The sequence below is a fragment of the Chiloscyllium plagiosum genome, chromosome 2 (genome assembly GCF_004010195.1).
Source record: "Chiloscyllium plagiosum isolate BGI_BamShark_2017 chromosome 2, ASM401019v2, whole genome shotgun sequence".
Lineage (NCBI taxonomy): Eukaryota > Metazoa > Chordata > Chondrichthyes > Orectolobiformes > Hemiscylliidae > Chiloscyllium > Chiloscyllium plagiosum.
The window spans coordinates 11337561-11359119 of NC_057711.1; the positions used below are offsets into that span (position 1 = coordinate 11337561).

General features: G+C 41.6%; 1 protein-coding gene across 2 annotated transcripts in view; it reads right to left on the bottom strand.

Moving 5' to 3' along the window:
- The window catches only part of fam193a (family with sequence similarity 193 member A), a 227901-nt gene that overhangs the window by 82404 nt on the left and 123938 nt on the right, over window positions 1-21559 (bottom strand). For both annotated transcript variants that reach the window (XM_043704036.1, XM_043704026.1), the window contains exon 4: window positions 3325-3488. In XM_043704036.1, coding sequence (XP_043559971.1) covers window positions 3325-3488 — 164 coding nt within the window. The remainder of the gene's footprint in view (window positions 1-3324; window positions 3489-21559) is intronic.

Here is a 21559-nt window from a genome sequence, read left to right on the forward strand (position 1 = left end):
CAGTCTGTCCTTACGATAGCACGTGTAGCCTTGAATATTCATTTCCCAGGCCCTGTCCACTTGAAGCCACGTCTCCGTTATCCCCACAATATCGTAACTGCCAATTTCTAAAAGAGCCTCAAGCTCATCCATCTTATTTCTAATGCTTCGTGCATTCATGTATAGTATTTTTAATTTGTTACTGCCCTCACCCTTCCCATCAACTCCTATTTCACTCAATCTTACAGCATGATCCCTTTCCGAGTTTTCTGCCTCATTGATACAGTTGTCTTTCTTGACTTCTTGTTCTAACTTTCCCTTCAATTTCCTTCTTAAAGGAAATCCAGTTTGTCCCCTCCCCCCCGCTACTTAGTTTAAACGTAGCTGTGTTGCAGTAGCAAACCTGCCTGCCAGAATGCTGGTCCCTAACCTATTAAGGTGCAAACCGTCTCTCTTGTAGAATTTATGCTTACCACAAAACATACCCTCAGCTGTTCATCGCACGTTAGGCCTGTCATTCCAGGGATCATCCTTGTGAATCTCCGCTGTACATGCTCCAGTGCCAGTATGTCCTTCCTGAGGTGAGGGCCCCAAAACTGGACACAGTATTCTAAATGGGGCCTACCCAGAGCATTATAAAGTCTCAGTAGCACTTCACTGCTTTAATATCCCAACCCTCTTGAAATAAATGACAACATTACATTTGCTTTCTTAACCATGGACTCAATAAGGGTATTATGGCCCAGTTTCTGAAAATTCCTTTAAAAGGAATGGCACAGACATTGAATGAGTATTAAGAATATTTACTAAAACTATAAACGACACAAGACAACATAATGGAAACATTTTTGTGAACGCAATAAGGATCAGAGAAGAATTAGAAGCAGAACTTCTAAATAAAGCCATCCATAACAGAGCAGTTTGCCCGATTGGCACCTTTGCCACTAGTGTCAAACATACACACCTATTTTATCAATAACATATTGCTGCTGCAAAACATATATAATCTGTAGGATGCATTGTACTTGAATGATCTCTACCTCACAGTACAAAAGCAGCAATGATGTGGGAATACCATTATTTCCAAGTTGTCCGATCAAACAATAGAATATTCTGATATATTTCTGATATTACACTGACTGTTGGGCTATGTTCCAAGATGTCCCTATTTGACACAATCATGGGATCACTGTAAAGATGGCAGCAATACATACCAAATGCTGCCTTCTCAAAGTGCCTGAGGAGGGCAATAAATCTCAACTATTAACTGTGGTATGTGACTGCTTTTGAAGTATGACATGATCCACTAGCAGTAGTGAGTCTAGATCTGACTCAATCCATCATTATCAACATATCTTCCCCCATACACGAAAACATTATAAGTCTAGAAGCAAGTGGCCATACAATTAGATCATAGATAATACAACAGTGAGGACCAAAGCCCAAAGTATAATATTTCATTCAGGCAAATTTTAAATTAAACTAGGTTGAAATAAAATTATGTTCAACACAAAATGATTAGTTCAGGTATAACTGGAAACCTTAAGAGTTTCAATGAAACTATGTTAAGGTAACTAAACAAAACAAGCTAATTCAACAAACGCGAAAAGACAGGATGCAAAATGGAAATAAGAAAAACAATATAAAGCAGAAAAAAAGGTGATAGAAAACACAACAGGTTAAAATGGTAATCGTGTTTCAAACAGGACACTAGACGGCTACACTGGAAGAGATATGCAGCACACTAATGAAACAATTTATTACTGTAATTATGTAAGGATTGGCTGTGGGAGGAATTCAACCTTTGAAGGATAATAGTAGAAGAGAAATTGAAAATGAAAGGCAAATAGCAAATTACTGAATGATTGCTTTAGAAAACTATTTAATTGACAGAAAAATACTGATTTATTATTCAATTACCACAGTGTATTGAATTTCAGAGAGGAATTTTAACTCAGCCTGCAGCAGATTCAACAAATGAGCACAAGACTAATACATTCTCTGGAAGATAGAGCAACAGGTTGGGTACTAAAAGAGCATGAAGGAAACATGAACATTTCAGAATATAATCACAAAACAAAAAAATTACCTATTCCTGGGGCTGTACAGATAGGAGGGACATGTAGTATTTAATAATTAAAGGCCTTAATGATGGGATTTGACTGGAAGAGAAATTACACTTAACAATTTCAAGCTTAGCTTCTAATATCGTAGGCAAAAAGTACTAGAGGAACCTTGATTATCCGAATACCAGATTATCCGAAGGAGATCCCAAAGCCCTGATAAAATATTACATCAAAGACGTGTTTCCAACAGTGATCGCTGTCTTTTGTTTACAGTGATTAAACAGGCACCGCCTCCAAATGACTGACCTCCCGCCCTCTCTCCCCACACTTTCCCTGAAGTTCTACAGAGGGGTATACCCTAAACCCCCCCTTCCCCAGATAATCTGACCAACATTGTCCTGTATAGGGCAGAGGTAGAACCTGTCAAAACGTTGCAGTAAAAAGTTGTATGTGTGGCTGTGTGTATGTGTGTGCATGCGTGCGCTCGCTATTTTGGAGACTTACCTCACAAAGGCAGGCCTCACAAAGGCAGGTGCTGCAGCAGCAGCAGTGTTATTGTTGGTGTCTAGTTCGGCTGTCCCGGAGAGGGAGCGGGAGCAGTGCTGGGCGGTGATGGGGGGGCGGGACGGGTGGTGCGGGTGGGGTCGGGGTTGGGGGCAGGGTCTCATGTGCTGTGTGCTGCTGCAGTCTCCTGAACAGGGAGCAGATTTTAAAAACTCTGAGCCCCAGATGAAAGGCATTTAATCGATTAACCGAATAATCAATTATCCAAACAAAATAGTGCCGGCCCATTTCGTTTGGATAATCGAGGTTCCCCTGTAACTGGTTTCTTCAAGCATGGTGACATAGACCAATAAAAGCAGAAAATGTTGGAAATACCCAGATTAGGCAACATTTGTAGATACAGAAGCAGAAATAACTTTTCAGATTAATTGTTTTTCTGTACAACTTCTAACCCATTTCCAGAATTCGCTATTTTTATTTTCGAGTTCCAGCATGTTCACATTTCCACTTTGAGTAGTGGCAGACACCACCTTTCTTTAGGTATGTTTCATCAGACAGAGAAACCTATCTCAAACATTTCTTCCTTCTTCACAATTGTTTTCTCATTTCATTGCATTCTGAAGTTTGCTTGTAAGGAGACCAGTGCTTACAGGCTGCTGTTTTTCAGCAGCTTGCTCAAATGGCTAGACTTCACATGGCCAGAATTACAGAAGCAAGAGCAAGTTTCTTGATGGGTGTGGGACAGCATTTATCTAAAATTCTACAGAACACTTACCTGCGTTCATTGCATGCCTCACAGTTGCAAGCTATTTCTGAAGGTGTGGTCGTGTTGACATCCGTACCAGGTACGGACTGTGTTCCGACAGCCATTCTTCCACCTATTGAGTCCTGGGGCGCTCCATTATTAGCCATTGGCATATGCAGCAAGAAATCCTGGTTCTTTAGATATGTTGCACAGAAAAACAGAAAGAAAATCAAATTAGTGACCTGAACTAACTTTAGAAAACAAATGCAGCTATACATAAGAAAGATCACTAAATGTAGCTTCATATTCCAAAACAGTTGTGGATTTAAACCACAATCTTGGCCAAAACCCCAATGTGGGATTGAGAGTGTGTCACATTGTTGCGGGCCCTATCCTTTAGCTAAGATATAATGTCAATGCTGTTAACAGTTCTATCAACCAGGGGGTCAATGAAGTCCACATTGTACAATCCAAAAAAAAAATCTTAGTCAGTGTTCCTTTTTTAGCCATGGAACATACAAGTTACTGGATTACTGGCTTTTGCTGCAAATACTGCATCCTCACTTGGTAACCAGTTAATAAGCAAAATAATAGTAAACCAAGGGGCTGCGAGTGAGAAACTTATACAACCAAGTATTTATTTAGGAAAAATTATTAATGGGACCAACAGTCAACTAAATCTCCTGGATCTCATAGCTCTAAAACCTTAGGATGCAGACTAAGTAAACATTCATTTTTCCGACATTCAGAATATTCGAGAATAACCCCCATGACTGGGAAAATAGGAAACATGACTCCATGATGCAAAAAAAAGGGAGAGAGAGAAGTAACTAGCTTGATATCAGCAGGACATAAATGGTAGAATCTCTTATGGATGAGGCATCAGGGATTTGTAGCGGTAACAAATCATAATATGATTAAGCTTGAAAAATTATCTTGACTCAACAACAGTTTTACCAAATCTCTAACTTGCCAAACAGCAAATGGAAAATCAGGTAGAGTATATTTCTGATTTTCAAAAAAAAATCCATCAGGTACCACTCAAAAGGTTATCACACAATATTAAGCATCATTGCACTGTGGCTAATATATAAATTAATCAGCATAAAAATGTAACTGGAATAAAAGGTGCATTTTAAGATTGACAAGTTAATCTGTATGAATGACTTGGGTGAAGGGAGCAAATGTAATTTATCAAATTGGGTACATCTCTATGACTGATGATACAAATACCAGTGAGAAAGCCAAAAGAGGAGGAAGCAAAGACACTGCAGAGGGATATAGTCAGGTTGTAGGCACAAAGGTGGGAGATGCGGTATCTTGTGAGGAAATGTGAAATTATCCACACTGCTTTAACAAAAAAAATTAAAGAAATCAAAGGTGAAAGGCCATTAACACTGGTATGCAGAGGGACTTTTGTTTCTTGTACAAAAATAATAAAATTAACCTAACGTGAAACAAAGCAATTAGAAATGAAAGTAATATGCTAGCCTTTCTTAGAAGTTGGTTGGAGTGTACAGCTAATGAAAGTGTGCTGAAGTTATGTACTGACTCTTCTTCTGTCAACACTGACAGTCAACATTCCAGATTTTAATCCCTGCAGGACAGATAATAAACAAACAATTCTGGGATTAAGAACCTAATGATGACCACTAAACCACTGCTGATTGTCAATTTGCTGGTGTCCTTTAGGGAAGGAAACTGCCATCCTTACCTGGTCTGGCGTACATATGACTCCAGACCCACAGCACTGGGCAATTAGGGATTGGGCAAGAAATGCTGACTTAGGCAACGCCATGTTTGAGGACTCATCTACTGAGCTAGTATGGGCAGAGATTATAAACAGGAAAGGAGAGGTTACACTGTTGGGGAGTTTTCCATACGCATCCAAACACTTCCAAAGATGTAGAGGATAGGATAGCAAAGATGATCCTCGATAGGAGCGTGAGTGACAGGATAGTTGTTATGGGGGACTTGAACTTTCCAAATATTGACTGGGAATACTGTAGTTCAAGTACTTTAGATGGGTCAGTTTATGTCCAATTTGTGCAGGAGGGTTTCCTGACACAGCATGTAGACAGGCCAACAAGGGACGGGGCCACATTAGATTTGGTTCTGGGTCATGAACCTGGCCAGGTGTTAGATTTGGAGGTAGGTGAGCACTTTGGTGATAGTGACCACAATTCGGTTATGTTTACTTTAGTGATGGAAGGGGATAGGTATACACCGCAGGGCAAAAGTTACAGATGGGGGAAAGGCAATTACGATACAATTAGGCAAGATTTAGGATGGGGAAGGAAACTGCAGGGGATGGGCACAATTGAAACATGAAGACTATTCAAGGACCAGGTACTGCGGGTCCTTGATAAATATGTACCGGTTAGACAGGGAGGAATTTGTCGGGCCTGGGAGCCATGGTTTATTAAGGAAATTGAATTTCTTGTCAAGAGGAAGAAGGTGGCTTAAAGACCTAAAGAGATAGGTAAGAGCAGCCAGGAGGGGATATGAGAAGTTACTGGCGGATAAGATCAAGGAAAACTCTAAGGCTTTCTAGAGGTATATCAGGAATAAAAGAATGACTAGAGTAAGGTTAGGGCCAATCAAGCATAGTGGTGGAAAATTGTGCGTGGAGTCATGGAAGATAAGGGAAGTGCTAAACGAATACCTTTTGTCAGTATTCACGTAAGAAAAAGACAATGTGGTCAAGAAAAATACTGAGATACAGGCTACTAGACTAGATGGGATTGAGGTGCATAAGGACGAGGTGTTAGCAATTCTGGAAGGTGCAAAAATAGGTAAGCCTCCTGGACTGGATGGGATTTATCCTCGGATTCTCTGGGAGATTGCCGAGCCTTTGGCTTTAATCTTTATATCATCATTGTCTACAGGAATAGTGCCAGAAGACTTGATGATAGCACATGTTCCCTTGTTCAAGAAGGGGAGCGGAGACAACCCTGGAAATTATAGACCAGTGAGCCTTACTTCAGTTGTGGGTAAAGTGTTGGAAAAGTTTATAAGAGACAGGATTTATAATCACCCAGGAAGAAATAAGTTGATTAGTGATAGGGTAGGTCGTGAAGGGTAGGGCGTGAAGGGTAGGTCGTGCCTCACAAAACTTATTGATTTTTTTGAGGTGGTGATCAAACAGGTGGATGAGAGTAAAGCAGTTGATGTGGTGTATCTGGATTTCATTAAAGCGTTTGATAAGGTTCCTCATGGTAGGCTTTTACACAAAATATGGAGGCATGGGATTGAGGGTGATTTAGTGGCTTGGATCAGAAATTGGCTAGCTGAAAAAAGACAGAGAGAGTGGTGATTGATGGAAATGTTCATCCTGAAGTTCAGTTCCTAGTGGGTACTGCAAGGATCTGTTTTGGATCCATTCTTGTTTGTCGTTTTCATAAATGACCTGGATGAGGGCATAGAAGGATGGGTTAGTACATTTGCAGATGACACGAAGGTCGGTAGAGTTGTGAATAGTGACAAAGGATGTTGTAGGTTACAGAGAGACATAGATAAGCTGCAGAGCTGGGCTGAGGGGCGGAAAATAGAGTTTACTGCAGAAAAGTGTAAGGTGATTCCCATTGGAAGGAGTAACAGGAATGCAGAGTACTGGGTTAATGGTAAGATTCTTGGTAGTGTAGATGAAAGAGAGATTTAGTGTCCAGGTACACAGATCCTTGAAAGTTGCCACCCAGGTTGATAGGGTTGTTCAGAAGGAATGCAGTGTGTTAGCTTTTATTGGTAAAGGGATTGAGTTTCGGAACCATGAGATCAGGCTGCAGCTATACAAAACTCTGGTGCGGCCACATTTGGAGCATTGCGTATAGTTCTGGTCACTGCATTATAGGAAACATGTGAAAGCTTTGGAAAGGGCTCAGAAGAGATTTACTAGGAGGTTGCCTGGTGTGGAGGACAGGTCTTATAAGAAAAGGCTGAAGGACTTGAGGCTATTTTCCTGAGAGAGGAGGTTGAGAGGCAGTATTCCTGTAGACAATGATGATATAAAGGTTAATTGAGATATGAGATAATCGGAGGGTTAGATAGTTTGGACAGTGAGAGTCTTTTTCCTTGGATGGTGATGGCTAGTATGAAGGGATATAGCTTTAAATTGAGGGATGATAGATAGAAGACAAAATGTCAGAAATAGTTTCTTTACTCAGTAGAAGAGGCGTGGAATGCACTGCCTGCAACAGTACATAGAACATAGAACATTACAGCGCAGTACAGACCCTTCGGTCCTCGATGTTGTGCCGACCTGTCATATCAATCTGAAGCCCATCTAACCTACATTATTCCATGTACGTCCATATGCTTGTCCAATGACGACTTAAATGTACTTAAAGTTGGCGAATCTACTACCGTTGCAGGCAAAGCATTCCATATCCTTACTACTCCGAGTAAAGAAACTACCTCTGACATCTGTCCTATATTTATCACCCCTCAATTTAAAGCCCTACCTCGTGCTCGCCGTCACCATTCTTGGAAAAAGGCTCTCCCTGTCCACCCTATCTAACCCTCTGATTATCTTATATGTCTCTATTAAGTCACCTCTGAACCTTCTTCTCTCTAACAAAAACAACCTCAAGGCCCTCAGCCTTTCCTCTTAAGACATTCCCTCCATACCAGGCAACATCCTAGTAAATCTCCTCTGCACCCTTTCCAAAGCTTCCACATCCTTCTTATAATGCGGTGACCAGAACTGTACACAATACTCCAAGTGCGGCCGCACTAGAAGTTTGTACAGCTGTAGCATAACCTCATGGTTCCGCAACTGATCCCTCTGTTCATAAAAGCTAAAACACTGTATGCCTTCTTAACAACCCTGTCAACCTGGGTGGCAACTTTCAAGGATCGGTGTACCTAGACACCGAGATCTCTCTGCTCATCTACACTACCAAGAATCTTACCATTAGCCCAGTACTTTGCATGCCGGTTACTCCGACCAAAGTGAATCACCTCACCCTTGTCCGCATTAAACTCCATTTGCCACCTCTCAGCCCAGCTCTGCAGTTTATCTATGTCTCTCTGTAACCTACTGCATCCTTCATCAGTATCCACAACTCCACCGACCTTAGTGTCGTCTGCAAATTTACTAACCCACCCTTCTACGCCCTCATCCAGGTCGTTTATAGAAATGACGAACAGCAGTGGACCCAACACCGACCCTTGCGGTACACCACTGGTAACTGGACTCCAGCATGAACATTTCCCATCAACCACCACCCTCTGTCTTCTTTCAGCAAGCCAATTACTGATCCAAACTGCTATATCTCCCACAATCCCGTTCCTCCGCATTTTGTACAATAGCCTACTGTGGGGAACCTTATCAAACGCCTTGCTGAAATCCATATACACCACATCAACTGGTTTACTCTCATCTACCTGTTTGGTCACCTTCTCAAAAACTAGTAGACTTGCCAACTTTAAGGGTATTTAATGGTCATTGGATAGGCATATGGACAAGAATAGAATAGCGTTGGTTAGATGGGCTTCAGATTGGTTCCACACATCAGCGCAAAATCAAGAGCCAAAGAGCCTGTACTGCGCTGTAATGTTCTAAAGTTTACATTCTATGATACCCTCAACAGTGAATTAAAAAATTGAGTCCAGTATGATTCTTCTTTAGAGCAAAAGTGTCATACTGAACTGTTTCTCTCTCCACAGATGCTGCCAGATATGAGTTTCTTCAGAATTGTTTGTTTTGCTTATAATTCCTTAAATTTAGAGGGAGAGATAATCATATTGCAGAAAAGAAATTGTAAAACAACTAGAAAGTTTTACCTGGCTAGACAGATGTAACTGAATAACAGGTCATAATCTAAGGTTAAAGAGTCAACTCAAAGACTGAGATGGAGAGAAATTTCTTCACTCACAGGGCTGCAATTATGTGAGACTATGTCAGAAACTTGCAGATGATCAATTACTGAGATACTCAAGACTGACGTCAATCACCTTTCATGGGGCTCAAAAATTAGAGAAGCAGGAAGGAGAAGTTGAAGATTCCTCAACTGTGATTTTATTGAATGGAAGATCAATCTCAAAAAGGCACAGACGGTTTACTCCTGCTCATATTTCTCAAGTTCTTACAAATTTGTCTGTTAGACAGCCAATCCTCAATCCATCCCAGCAGCTCACCTCGAACACCATGGGCCCTCACCTTGCTCAGCAGCCTCCCGTGTGGCAATCTCAAAAAGGCACAGACTGTTTACTCCTGCTCATATTTCTCAAGTTCTTACAAATTTGAGCATGGACAAAAAATGGGTTTCTTTAAAACAAGCTGGGGCTCAAGCCAGAGTGACCCAAGCCTGAAGGATCTCAATATGGGGTCTCGAAACAAACTTAGACATAATCAGGGGAAAGTGGAGGGGATGGGAAAAACATGAAAGAAAAGTGAACTAAAATTGGTTACAGAATGGGCGGGGGGGAATCGACTTAGGTGACAGATACATCAAACAAGCTATCATAAACATGCAAGACACCATGTGATCCTGTCATAACACAACCAGGACTTGATCAAACTTCACAAATCAAATGAACATTGGTTTCAGCCAATTTATCAAGCAGACTCCAAATGTCACTGATATCAGAAACACAGACTATATTTAAACAAAGTTAATGCAATAAATGTCAAGTAAAAGCAACATTTCAGCAAAAATAGTATTACTAATAGGTCTGATCTCATAAAATACACTATTTATTGCAAAATGTTCAACATTGCGCCATGAACCATTGAGAGAATGCTGTGCTACCAAAGATTTATGCACCTTAAAATTTCTTTTGTTATTAAGTATGGTGTAAGGAACATTAATGAGGCTGTTTTTATGAAAACTCTATGCATGTTTTATTGAATTTTCCATGTTTGATTAAATTCTTTGCTATTGCACCATGACTAGAGCACACAAGATGCCAAACCTGAACAGTTACTCACAACCTGCTTTCACAAATAATGAAGTGTACCATGTGAAAACAGATGGGAATGAATCTCAATAGAGCATATTCTTCACATCTGTGACAGCAACACACTGACATGTCATGAAAGAAGATTACAAATCAAACCACAAATTATCCAAGCAACTTCTGCACTGATTTCTTCAGCTAGCAGAATAGCTTACATCTGAAAAGTACATCTGCAACCAAAACTAAAGAAAAAGAAATTGCAATTCAAGAGCATTTTTCAAGACCTCAGGCTGTTGAAAACACATTGCTGCCAATGAGGTACTTTTTGTGAAGTGTAATTATTTTTGCAATTACAATGAAGGCTTTATTCTCAAGTTTTGTAAAATTGCATTTGAGGATGTGGACACTTCGATTGACTTAAAAAAAGTGAAAATACATGTGAATTTTTTTTGAAAAACAAGGTGCATCTTGGAAATTCATGTCTCTAGATAATTACTGGTCTTGTTTGCTTGAACTCACTTGAGGAAAAATAACTTTTTACTACTGGAAGAGTGCTAGCTCTGCTCAAAGATTATGTTCCCTCAAGTTTTTCCTGTTACAGCATAGATCTCTGGTACGAGAAGTCAACATATTTGCAAGCCAATCGGCATTCACAGACCCTCAGAGGTTATGCTGTCTTGGAGGATACAGGAACATTATTCCAAGAACGTTTGGATTTAACTTGGGGACGAGCCGACTGAAAGGAAAAAAATCATCAGTTCAGTTGTCCTGTTTCTGTTGTAGGTCCAGTATGGGACCCTCGTATACAACACGGAGATAAGGCAGGAAAGTTGAGTTGAGAATTATCAGATCATTATGGTTTCATTGAATAGTGGGGCTCATTATTTGGGCTGAATGGCCTACTTCTGCTCCTACATATTATGGTCAGAGTGCACGTGTTTGTGTGTTTTGGGTTACTTAGATTAGATTCCCTACAGTATGGAAACAGGCCCTTCGGCCCAACAAGTCCACATAGATGCTCCGAAGAGTAATCCACCCAGACCCATTCCCCAACCCTATGTTTACCCCCAACTAATGCACCTAACACCATGGGCAATTTAGCATGGCCAATTCACCTGACCTACACATCTTTGGACTGTGGGAGGAAACCAGAGCACCCGGAGGAAACCCACGTAGGGAGAATGTGCTAACTCCACACAGTCACCTGAGGCAGGAATCGATCCCGGGTCCCTGGCGCTGTGAGGCAGCAATGCAAACTACTGAGCCACCGTGCCGTCCCAGACTTAAACATTTATATTTTCAGATTGTAAACAGTATTAATAAATTCAGTGTCTGTACAATAAGTTTTGTTTTATATAAACCGATGTTTGTATTTATTGCAGAATCCTGGCTATCATTTATTTGGTTCAAAGTCTGATATACTGAAAGAATATGTCTGGTCTTATGAACCAATTAAATATATGTTGTGACCTGCAGAGTCATGGGGTAGTGAAAGACAATGCATTTATCCTGTCATAACACAGCAGCCATTTCCCACACAGCAAGGTCCCACGATTTGCAATTAGGTCAACAGAACATTTTTTTAGTGATGTTAGTTGGGGGATAAATATTGAACACAAAACCAGGGAGAACTCTTTGCTTCTTCTGGAATCATGTCCAAAGTAACTCTTAAGGATTATGAGGGAGGAACACAGGCCCTTAATATCTCAACCAAAAGACAAAACACAAGATAAACTGAATTTGCCTTGTCCACACGTTCTTTGCGATGTAAACAATATATTGGATCCACCAAAACTAGAGTACAACAGAATGTGCTGACATCATCTACATCCATTTCACACTTACTCTATCGTCCAAATATCTGTAACAGGAAGCGAATATAGCTGTGCAAAAGCTTTAGCGAAAGCAAAGAAATAAAAGAAAATGGATTGAATGGCCAATCAGTATCATTTGGGGAAACTGTTGAGCAACAAATTCCACTGCAGCATTAACCACTGGGTAGTGGTTAATCATTCATAATTAGATGTGGCAGGCTGGCAGAATTTTAATTTGATTTAGGATTGCTCACTCTGCCTATTGCATGCTGCTTCTGCTGTTTGGAATGCAAGTAGTCTGTGCTGTAGCTTCATCTGATAGACACCTAATTTTTAAATATTCTTTGTGCCGGACCCAGCATGGTTTCCTGCCCTCTTCAACAAACCAGAGTTGATCGTTTGCCTTTATGGTAATGACAGAACAGGGATAGGAAGAAACCGGCCTTTTTCCAAGTGGTGACCATTGATTGGGAGGGTACCACAGGGATAAATGCTTAGACCCCAGTTATACACAACTCAGTAAATCCTCTGTATTCGCAAGATCACGATTCGTGGATTTGCCTAGTCATGTCACAAACTAAGTAACAACAAAATTCAACATCTGTGAGCAAAACTTGTATATCTACAATTTTTATCAAGTATGTTTAACAAACTCCACACTTGCAAATTTCATCATTTGCAGGGGCTGTCAGGAACGGAATTCTTGCATCTACGGAGGAATGACAGTATATATTAACAATTTAGATAAGTGAACCAAATGTAATATCCCTAAGCTTGCAGACAGCACAAATTTAGGTGGGAGGGTGAACTATGAGGAGATTGCAGAGATATGTTGGCACCAAAATAGATAATTTCACATTCATTGAATTAGAGAATCATAGAAGCATACAATACAGAACAGGCTCTTCAGTCTATCAAGTCTGACAAAAATATACGCTAAAATCTACATTAGTTCCACTTTCCACCACTAAGGCCAGAACCTTGAGTGTTACCATATTTCAAGTGCTCATCCACATTGTTTTTTAAGGTTGTGAGGTTTCCCACCACAACTATTCCCTTAGTGTATTCCAAATTCTCACCACTCTCTAGATGACAATTGTTCCTCAAATGCCCTCTAAATCTCCAGCGTTTCACCTTAAAAATACATTCCTTGTTACTGACTTTTCAACTAAAGGAAACAGAACTTAACCTATTCTATTCACCCTGCCCATGCCCCTCAATAAGATACCTCATTGCCTTCTTTGCTCCACAGTATATGACCCAAGCTTATACAGCCTCTCTTCATAACTAAGCCTCTCTTCATAACTAAACCTCTCCATCAACAAACCTGTGAATCTCCTTTGCAATCCTTTCAATGTAACAAAATCCTTCCTATAGTGCAGTGGCCAGAACTGTGCACACTACTCCAGCTGTTGAGAATGTGTATAGGGTATAAACAGGCAGGGAAAGCGTTAAGTTCTGAGTTTTGTGAAACAAGATGTTCAGCTGAGCATGACTCAGATAAGAATTTAGTTAACAATAGGGTGTTGCAGGCAAGGGTTATGGGTTAACAAGGTGTAAAAGCATTCATTATGAGAAGCCATTTAACAAGGTGAGGTAGCATTCAGTGAAAGGTGAAAAGTATTCATTATGTGAAGCCAGTTATTCATTGTGTAAGAGCAAATGGCTCAATCTTTACTATTGATACTCGTTGATTGTAACGGTCACCCAATTAGTATGTATGTTGTCTAAGATTAGATTAGATTACTTACAGTGTGGAAACAGGCCCTTTGGGCCAACAAATCCACACCGACCCGCCGAAGCGCAACCCACCCAAACTCTAATACTACGGGCAATTTAGCATGGTCAATTCATCTAACCTGCACATTTTTGGATTGTGGGAGAAAACTGGAGTACCCGGAGGAAAGCCACGCAGACAAGAGGAGAATGTGCAAACTCCACACAGAGTGTCGCCTAAGGCAGGAATTGAACTCGGGTCTCTGGCGCTGTGAGGCAGCAGTGCTAACCACTGTGCCACCGTGCTGCCCCTAATCTGGAAGCTCCTCCCTGTAAAATGACTGTGTCTCTGTGCACATGGGTGATCGCTCTCTCTCCCTCCAGGGCCTGGAATAAAGATAAAAGGTAAAAGTATACTGTGTCTCTGAACATTTTGCTTCGACTGAGGGGGTGAAAATGGGACGACACTGTGGCCTATCAAAGTTTTGTATGACTTCACCACAACCTTCCTGCTCTTTTAATCTATGCCACGACTGATAAAGGCAAGCATTCTTTATGCTGTCTTAACTACTCTCTTAACCTGCCCTGCCACCTACAGGGGATCTATGAATAAATACCACAAGCCCCTCAGTTCTTCTGAGCTTCTTAATGTCATGCCATTCTTCAAATATACTCATGTCTTGTACTTGGAAGTAGTAACACGAACTCATATTTATCGGAGTTAAATTACGTCTACCTGATCTACCCATCTGAACAATCCATCGATGTCCTTCTGTAATCCAAGACCACTTTCACTCTCAACCACCTGGCCAGTCTTCATGTTACCAACAAACATCTCCCCCCACATTTCTGTATATCACGAACAATAAGGGATCCCTGTAGTATGCCATGAACAGTCACACATGCAGCTTTCTACAACCACCCCCAAGCCAACTTTGGATCCAACTTGCCAAGTTTCCCTGGATCCCAGATGCTTTTAGCTTTTTATTTTAAAAATCAGTCTCCCACGTGGGGCCTTGTCAAAACCCTTGATGAAACATACTTTAACTGCTCTGTCCTCATCTACATTATTGGTCATCTCCTTACAATATTCAAATTAAATTTGTTAGGCATGACGTCCCTCTGGCAAAACCACACTGTCCATTCCTGAACAAATTTTGCCCTTCCTTCAGAACTTTCTCCAATAATTTCCCTTCCACTGATGTGAAGCTCTCTGGTCTGTAATTTTCTTGGTCGTCTCCACTACCTTCTTGGAAAGCAGGATCACATTAGCTATCTAGGAGAAAGTGAGGACTGCAGATGCTGGAGACCAGAGTTGAAAAGTGTGGTGCTGGAAAAGCGCAGCAGGCCAGGCAGCATCCAAGGAGCAGGAGAATCGACATTTCGGGCATAAGCCCTTCTTCAAGAATGAGGCTGGTGTGCCAATCCTTTTGAAGGAATTGGGAATATGGGATGGCGTTTTTACAGGGGGCAGGGTGGGAGGAGGTGTAATCTAGGTAGCTGTGGGAGTCGGTCGGTTTATAGTAAATGTCCGTGTTGAGTCAGTCGCCTGAGATAGAAATGGAAGGGTCTAGGAAGGGGAGGGAGGAGTCTGAGACGGTTCAGGTAAATTTGAGGTTGGGGTGGAAGGTGTTAGTAAAGTGGATGAACTGTTCAACCTCCTCGTGGGAGCACGAGGTAGCGCCCTATTTAGCACACCAGCCTCATTCCCGAAGAAGGACTTATGCCCGAAATGTCGATTCTCCTGCTCCTCGGATGCTGCCTGGCCTGCTGCGCTTTTCCAGCACCACACTTTTCAACTCACATTAGCTGTCTCCCAGTCCTCCATGGTCAGAGGGAAATTAAAAACTTGGTTCAGAGTTGTGTAATTTCCAGCCTCATTTGCAACAGCAATCTTGGATACAACTCATTTGGACCTGGGGATCTGTCCACTTTTAAACCTGCCAAAGCTTCCACTGTCTCTTCATTCACTACATCAAATTAGATTCTTTCGTCCCTCTTCCTGAATTCTGGACCCACATCCTCCTTCTCCAAGTGAAGTCAGATGTTAAATGGTTGTTTAACACTTACCAATGCTGTCAGGCTCAGAGTGCCCACCTGGGCCCTAGTGCACCCTATTCGTTCCCTGGTTATCTACTTTCCCTTGATTCGCCCTCATCTTACCTGCCAGTGTGTATTCATGCTTCCTTTTGCTGTAATTGCTTTCTTAGGTCACCCCCAGAACTTTCTACACTCCATTAATGCCTGCGTTGCATTCCTTCCCTTATATCTATTAAATGGCTCTTTTTTTTAAAAATCAATTCCTGAATATTCTTCTATATCCAGAGTTCTTTAGGTTTTCCTACATTAGATTTCACTTTATATATTCGTTCAGGGGATATCGCTGCTAGTAAGGTCAGTATTTATCGCCCACCCTTAATTGCCTATGGGACAGTTAGCAATTTACCACTTTTCTTTGTGGGTCTGGTGGACAGGCCAGCTAAGGAAGGCTGATTTCTAACTCTAAAAGGTATTTATAAACTAGCCAGGTATTTACAACAATGGCTGCATGGTTGCCATGAGGCGAGCTTTTCATTCCAGATTTTTATTTAATTCAAAGTTCTTATGATAGAATTCAAACCCATGCCTCCAGAACATTACATTGTATTCTAGGTTTCTAGCCCAATGACATTACCATTCTGCCACTGCAATATATTTGCCTTTTCACTGAACTTCTCTATCTTTTCACTGCACCCTCTTTAGGTCTTCGTCACAACTTACTTTCTCAACTAAATCTGTATCATGAGTATACAACCCATTTATGCCTACACTGTTTCCTATTAGCACTAAATCTTCCATCCTTTCATGAACTTTTAGATTCCACAATTCTTGACATGGTGCATGAACATATGGCACTGCTGTTGTTGCTAAGGAACTTATACACCTTGAGCATGGAGACAAGCCCGTCGACCAAACAGGTCCATGCTAACAAAAACGTCCATCAACGCTAATTCCATTTCCCTGCACTTGGCCTATATCCTTCTAAACCCTTCCTAACCATCTATATGTCCAAATGCGTTTTAAAATGTTGTTAACATACTCGCCTCAACCACTTCCTTCAACAGTTCATTCCCAGATGTGTACCACCCTCCGTGTTAAGAAAGTTGTCCCTCAGGTTCCCTTTTCTCTTTCCCCTCTAACCTTAATCTGATGCCCTCAAGTCCTGAATTCCCCAACCCTAAGAAAATGACTGAGCACATCCATGTCTCTCATGATCTTATGCACTTCTGTAAGATCCCCCCTCACAGTCTCCTACGCTCTGAAGAAAATAGTCCTAGATTGTCCAACCTCTCCCTGTTACGCAGACCCTTGAGTCCTGGCAACATCCTTGTAAATTTCTTCTACTCTTTCCAGTTTAATAACATCCTTCCTATAGCAAGGTGACCAAAATCAGAATACAATACTCCAAGTGCAACCTCACCTGTACATCCTATACAACTGCAACATAACTTCCCAACTTCTATACTCAGTGCTCTGACTGAGGAAGGCCAGTGTGCCTTCTTTACTGCTCCATCTACCTGTGACTCCAAGTTCAGAGAACCGTTCACATGAACTCCAAGGTCCCTCTGTTCCATTACACTTCTTAATGCACTACCATACACCACGAAACTCCTATCTTGATTTGACTTTCCAAAATGCAACACTTCACACTTATCTATATTAAGCTCCATTTGCCATTTCTCAGCCCACTTGCCCAGCTGATCAGATCCTACTGGCAACCTTTCTCAATGTCCATGATATTTTGTCATCTGTCATCTGCAAACGTACTAATTATGCTTGTACAATTAACTTCTTGCTTTTGTCATTTCTCATGTCTCCATAATCTTTTGCTTCTTCACTTATTCGTGTGATTTCTGACATAATATTCAAGATTATGGGCCTAGCACTGGAAAGTGGGACTGGTGTAGATTTAGAATAGTTTTTGTCAGTGCAACATCAACACAATTGAAGAGCCTCTCATGTGAGGGGTGAATTCCCATGCACAACTGTACGATTCTACAGTTCTCTATTGTAGTCATGCCATCATTAACTAACAGAGCCAGCTGTCCACTTTTGCTTGACACAGTCCTATATGCCCTGTACCCTTCAACATTCAGGTTCTAAACCAGGTCATCCTGCTGCCATGTCTCTGTATCAGCTTTTAGATTATACTTATTTCTATTTGTGCTCTCAGTTAATTTGTTTTGTCTCCAAAGCGAGGTCCTATCTATTATTCTAGTGTCCAGTGGTACCAACATTGTAAATTCTAGTCTTATCTGTTGGTTTATTCTTAGCTGAAAATGTGTTGCTGGAAAAGCGCAGCAGGTCAGGCAGCATCCAAGGAACAGGAGAATCGACGTTTCAGGCATAAGCCCTTCTTCAGGAATGCCCGAAACGTCGATTCTCCTGTTCCTTGGATGCTGCCTGACCTACTGTGCTTTTCCAGCAACACATTTTCAGCTCTGATCTCCAGCATCTGCAGTCCTCACTTTCTCCCTGGTTTATTCTTAGGTTTGTACTCTCTACCTCTTTCTACTATGGGATGATTACCATTTATACCTCTCTCTCTCTGGCCTGGACACTCGGTTTCATTCCTTACTAGTTGAAACTTTATTGCTGGAACAGCACAGCAGGTCAGGCAGCATCCAGGGAACAGGAGATTCGACGTTTCGGGCACAGGCCCTTCTTCAGAATTCCTGAAGAAGGGCCTGTGCCCGAAACGTCGAATCTCCTGTTCCCTGGATGCTGCCTGACCTGCTGTGCTGTTCCAGCAATAAAGTTTCAACTTTGATCTCCAGCATCTGCAGACCTCACTTTCTCCCCTTCATTCCTTACTATCACTATTTAGTTTAAAATCACCTCTACGTTGCTAGTTATGCAGTTGGCAATAACATCAGCCCTAGAATGGTTCAGTTGGGCATGTCCCCAATGCACCATATACCAGAATCATGCATTAATCCTCCAACCTACACAAGACTGGAGATTACAGTCAAATACTATTTTGCTGCTGCGTATGTCCCACAATAATTCATCAATGCCTACATTTGGAGATGCTAGCTCTATTCTAAATGTTTCCATTTAGTATAGTGATAGCGCCGCACAATAATGGTGGAGGGTATCCTCAGCGTGAAGTGAACTGATACAAGGCAAACAGCATTCCCACTGCACAAGTACTGGCCAATGACGAACAATGATGAGTTGAATCATCTCACTTTGATTTTCAACAGGATTACTACTGCTGTATGTTCCCATCATCAATACACTCCACAAACCTAACCGGACCAGTCACATGAATATTGTGGCTGTTCAGGGCAGGTCAGAAGCTAGAAAATAAAATAAATCTGAAATGGGAAGCTGGTTTCCACAATGGTGACAGTGAAACCATCTTAGAATATAGTTAAGGCCAAAAGCCAGCGGGTTCACCAGATCGTCTGGGGAAATAAGTGTGGCATCCTGACCTGGGCTGGCTTATATTTGACTCCAGACCTTCAGAACTTGTTTGATTTCAAACGGCTCTCTGAAATAGCTGACCCAGATCACATTATACTGACATCCAAGGGTTCTGCCCATGAGAAGAAAATTAGAAAGCGCTTACAGAGAAGCCCAGCCAACTAATTTTGTTATAATCACAGTCCACTCAGAGTGAAACCTGGCTTTAAATCCAAGTTTCATTTTTTTTCTTTACCATGGAGGTCAGTGACTGAATGTTCACAAAGGTACACAAAAGAAACTATATTACAGTATACAAGAATTCTCTGGATATTATTAAAAACATTACAAAGATTCAACCTTTTACCCCTTAGAGACACCTAAACCTCAGGAGCAGAGTGAGATCTGCCTCAATGCTAAAGTTTTTCTTCAGCTGGCACAACCGTAACTGATTTATTTTTAGCATACCTCCTTATAGAGTCAGAGTTATAGAGATGTACAACATGGAAACAGACCCTTCGGTCCAACTCGTCCACGCCGACCAGATATCCCAAACCAATCTAGCCTCACCTGGCAGCACCCAGCCCATATCCCTCCAAACCCTTCCTATTCATATACCCATCCAGATGCCTTTTAAATGCTGCAATTGTACCAGCCTCCACCACTTCCTCTGGCAGCTCATTCCATATACGTACCACCCTCTGCGTGAAAAAGTTGCCCCTTAGGTCTCTTTTATAGCTTTCCCCTCTCACCCTAAATCTATGCCCTCTAGTTCTGGACTCCCCCACCACAGGGAAAAGACGTTGTCCATCCTATCCATGCCCCTCATGATTTTGTAAACCTCTAGAAGGTCACCCCTCAGCTTCCAATGCTCCAAGGAAAACAGCCCCAGCCTATTCAACCTCTCCCTTTAGTTCAAATCCTCCAGCCCTGGCAACATCCTTGTAAATCTTTCCTGAACCCTTTCAAGTTTCACAACATCCTTCCAATAGGAAGGAGACCAGAATCATATGCAATATTCCAAAAGTGGCCTAACCAATGTCCTGTACAGCTGCAACATGACCTCCCAACTCCTGTACTCAATACTCTGACCAATAAACGAAAGCATACTAAACGCCTTCTTCACTATCCTATCTACCTGCAACTCCACTTTCAAGGGGCTATGAACCTACACTCCAAGGTCTCTTTGTTCAGCAACATTCCCTAAGATCTTACCATTAAGTCTTGCTAAGATTTGCTTTCCCAAAAGGCAGCATCTTACATTTATCTAAATTAAACTCCATCTGCCACTTCTCAGCACATTGGCTCATCTGGTCCAGATCCTGTTGTAATCTGAGGTAACCCTCTTTGCTGTCCACTACACCTCCAATTTTGGTGTCATCTGCAAACTTACTAACTGTACCTCTTATGCTCGCATCCTACAGCATTTATATAAATGACGAAAAGTAGTGGACACAGACCAATCCTTGTGGCACTCCACTGGTCACAGGCCTCCAGTCTGAAAAACAACCCTCCACCAACTCAATCAAGTTTGTGAGACATGATTTCCCACTCACAAAGCCATGTTGACTATCCCTAATCAGTCCTTGCCTTTCCAAATACATGTACATCCTGTCCCTCAGGATTCCCTCCAACAACTTGCCCGCCACCAATGTCAGTCTCACTGGTCTATAGTTCCCTGGCTTGTCCTTACCCCCCTTCTTAAACAGTGGCACCACGTTAGCCAACCTCCAGTCTTCCGGCATCTCACCTGTGACTATCAATGATACAAATATCTCAGCAAAGGTGCCAGCAATCACTTCCCTAGCTTCCCAGAGTTCTAGGGTACACCTGACCAGGTCCTGGGGATTTATGCGCTTTTGTACGTTTCAAGACATCCAGCACTTCTTGCTCTATAATATGGACATTTTTCAAGATGTCACTATTTATTTCCCCACATTCTCTCTCTTCTTTGTCCTTTTCCACAGTAAACACTGATGCAAAATACTGATTTAATATCTCCCCCATCTCCTGCGACTCCACACAAAGGCCACCTTGCTAATCTTTCAGAGGCCCTATTCTCTCCATGGTTACCCTTTTGTCCTTAATGTATTTGTAAAAACCCTTTGAATTCTCCTTAACACTATTTGCCAAAGCTATCTCATGCCCCCTTTTTGCTCTCCTGATTTCCCTCTTAAGTACACTCCTACTTTCTTTATACTCTTCTAAGGATTCACTCGATCCATCTTGTCTATATCTGACATATGCTTCCTTCTTTTTCTTAACCAAATCTTCAATTTCTTTAGTCATCCAGCATTCCCTGCACGTACCAGCCTTTCCTTTCACCCTAACAGGAATTATTTACTCAATCTTAATTTATTTTGTTGACATTGCCTCCTTAAACTCTT